The 2,158-nt window shown below is 43.0% G+C and overlaps 1 protein-coding gene across 1 annotated transcript; it reads right to left on the reverse strand.

Moving 5' to 3' along the window:
- Positions 1 to 792: 792 nt before the first annotated feature.
- LOC137280771 (uncharacterized) lies at positions 793 to 1,317 on the reverse strand. Its single transcript, XM_067811985.1, has one exon. The coding sequence runs from the start codon at positions 1,315 to 1,317 to the stop codon at positions 793 to 795; it is 525 nt and encodes a 174-aa protein (XP_067668086.1).
- Between the last annotated feature and the right edge of the window lie 841 nt (positions 1,318 to 2,158).

The raw sequence follows: 2,158 nt of genomic DNA on the forward strand, positions 1-2,158 counted from the left end.
TGTACTATATTATTGGAATAAACTATCTTTTGGGGGAATTTATTGGGGATCTACCCCGCATTCTTTTGGAGGGCGACAAGGTATGTGCCCTAGAATGGACGTTTTCAGACACTTCCATGTCCTCCAGAGATCCATATTAGTTGTGTAGCTGAATTTTATTTTGTGACCCTTTAGGGGCTCTTCCACTAAGGTTTTTTGAGGCCTCATGCTTCACTTTAGTTTTGCTTGTACTGGCTGATTGGGTATCAGATGACGATTGAGATTGTGAACGTGACTGAGAGGGTGGCTTAGGATCAGAAGATGACTCTAACCGCTTTTGTGACTTACTAGGAAGTGATTCCGTAGTTTGAGAAGTAGTAGGATAGAAAATCTGAGGAGAATCACATTTGACCCAAGTCAAATTTGTTTGACAGCTTGTGGAAGAAGTAGATATTTTATGGCTTGGTTCAGCTGATGTTTAGGTTATAGAAGCATAACTGTCTGGAAGTTCAGATCTCTTTACAAGTTTTTTGGCATCAGAAAAACTGATATTTTGAGTAAATTTGATCTTGTTAATTTCCATGTCTTCTTTCCAAATCGGACACTCTTTCGAAAAAGATGAATGGTTTCCTGAATAGTTAGTGCATTTTTTAAAGGTACTTGCAGGATCTTCTGTTGTATGTGTCTTCTCACCACACACACAACGTGAGCACACACAACGGACAATGTACAAGTATTTACACCATGGCCGTACTTCTGGCATTTAAAACATCTGACCGGGTTCGGAATGTACACGTCAACATTGATGTTGCACTAACCAGTCTTCAATGATTTTGGAGCTGTCGGAGATGAAAAGGAGAACAGATACGTGTTGGTTGGAACAGTTTCATTGTTTTTACGGGTTGAAAAACGTTTGACGTAGAGCACACCTTGATCGTTCATTTCGTACCCAATATCAAGTCCTGACATTTCAGCAAATAGTCGATCGCGGTCTCTGACGATGCCTTTGCTTGTATTTAAGGTCTTGTGGGCAGTGACAGTAACTGGAACACCGAGGAACGATTCAGTGCTCATAAGGTTGGCCGACTGCTGCCTTTTAGCGCATTCAACCAGCAGCGCACCCGACCGTAACTTTCTTATGTTCTTGACTTCTCCAGCAATACCCTGAATACCCTTAGATATGGCGAAAGGGTTCAGCTTTAAAGGTGCCTTGTCAATAGTTTCAATCACTAAAAAACGTGGCCAAAGATCAGTTGATTTGGACGGTCGCAGGCCATCATCAATAGGATCAGTTTCAAAAGGACGTTTGGTTTTCTTAGTTGGGGTTTCATAAGCCATGTTTAATGTATACATTTTCATCATCCGAGCTCCCCACCCACCACGGCGTATCACAAGGACAATGTCTAATGACAAGTGGGTCTCCGACTTGCAGCACCAAGGGCACCCGGATGATATACTCCAGTAGAAAAATTAAAAGTTTAATTATTCCACCAGATTGGCCCATGAGCCACCGCTTTCTGGGCATACGACTCTAGGCAAAAACATACATTTGTAAAATTGAAATTCAGAAGACTCAAAAATCGAACAAGACCTAATAATACACACATTACAATTGTCAAAATTGTGTGCATCATTACATATAGTAATGTTCGGGGCTTGGCATGACCAGCCGATTGGTTGAACCGGGCCCATTCAACCACCCGTCTAGGTGAAGTTAGGGCCGAAGTGGTGTGTTGAGGATTAGGAACACTGGTCCTGCTCCCATGCCCTCAACCACCAGGATCCCCTCCTCCACCGACACAGGGCCGCAACCCACGGCAAACGGGTTGGTGGAATAAATATGCCCCCGGGTCCACGACGGGCGAACGGCTCTTGGCGTTACCCAGCACCTACCACGAGGAGGTGGCCGTTCACGGGTGCCTGGTCCAACACAAAAAAACGTGTACAAACATCAGCCTCAACAACAGGTGAGGGGATATGGGCGTGGCATTTCTGTTTCAAAATAACATTCATGCCTTTTTGTGTGACGATGGAGTGCAGTAGCAACTGCACGATACATGTTTTATAAACTAAAATATATTTTCAGTTGTAGTTTCACATGAAATCGGGGATGATTTAATAAATATTGCGTTCTTATGACATGTATACCAAAATTATATGTCTCACTTCAGAACAAGTT

This window comes from Haliotis asinina, chromosome 4, assembly GCF_037392515.1.
Source record: "Haliotis asinina isolate JCU_RB_2024 chromosome 4, JCU_Hal_asi_v2, whole genome shotgun sequence".
NCBI lineage: Eukaryota > Metazoa > Mollusca > Gastropoda > Lepetellida > Haliotidae > Haliotis > Haliotis asinina.

Coding starts and splice junctions, on each gene's coding strand:
- LOC137280771 (XM_067811985.1), bottom strand. CDS start 1,317: ATGGCTTATGAAACCCCAACTAAGAAAACCAAACGTCCTTTTGAAACT.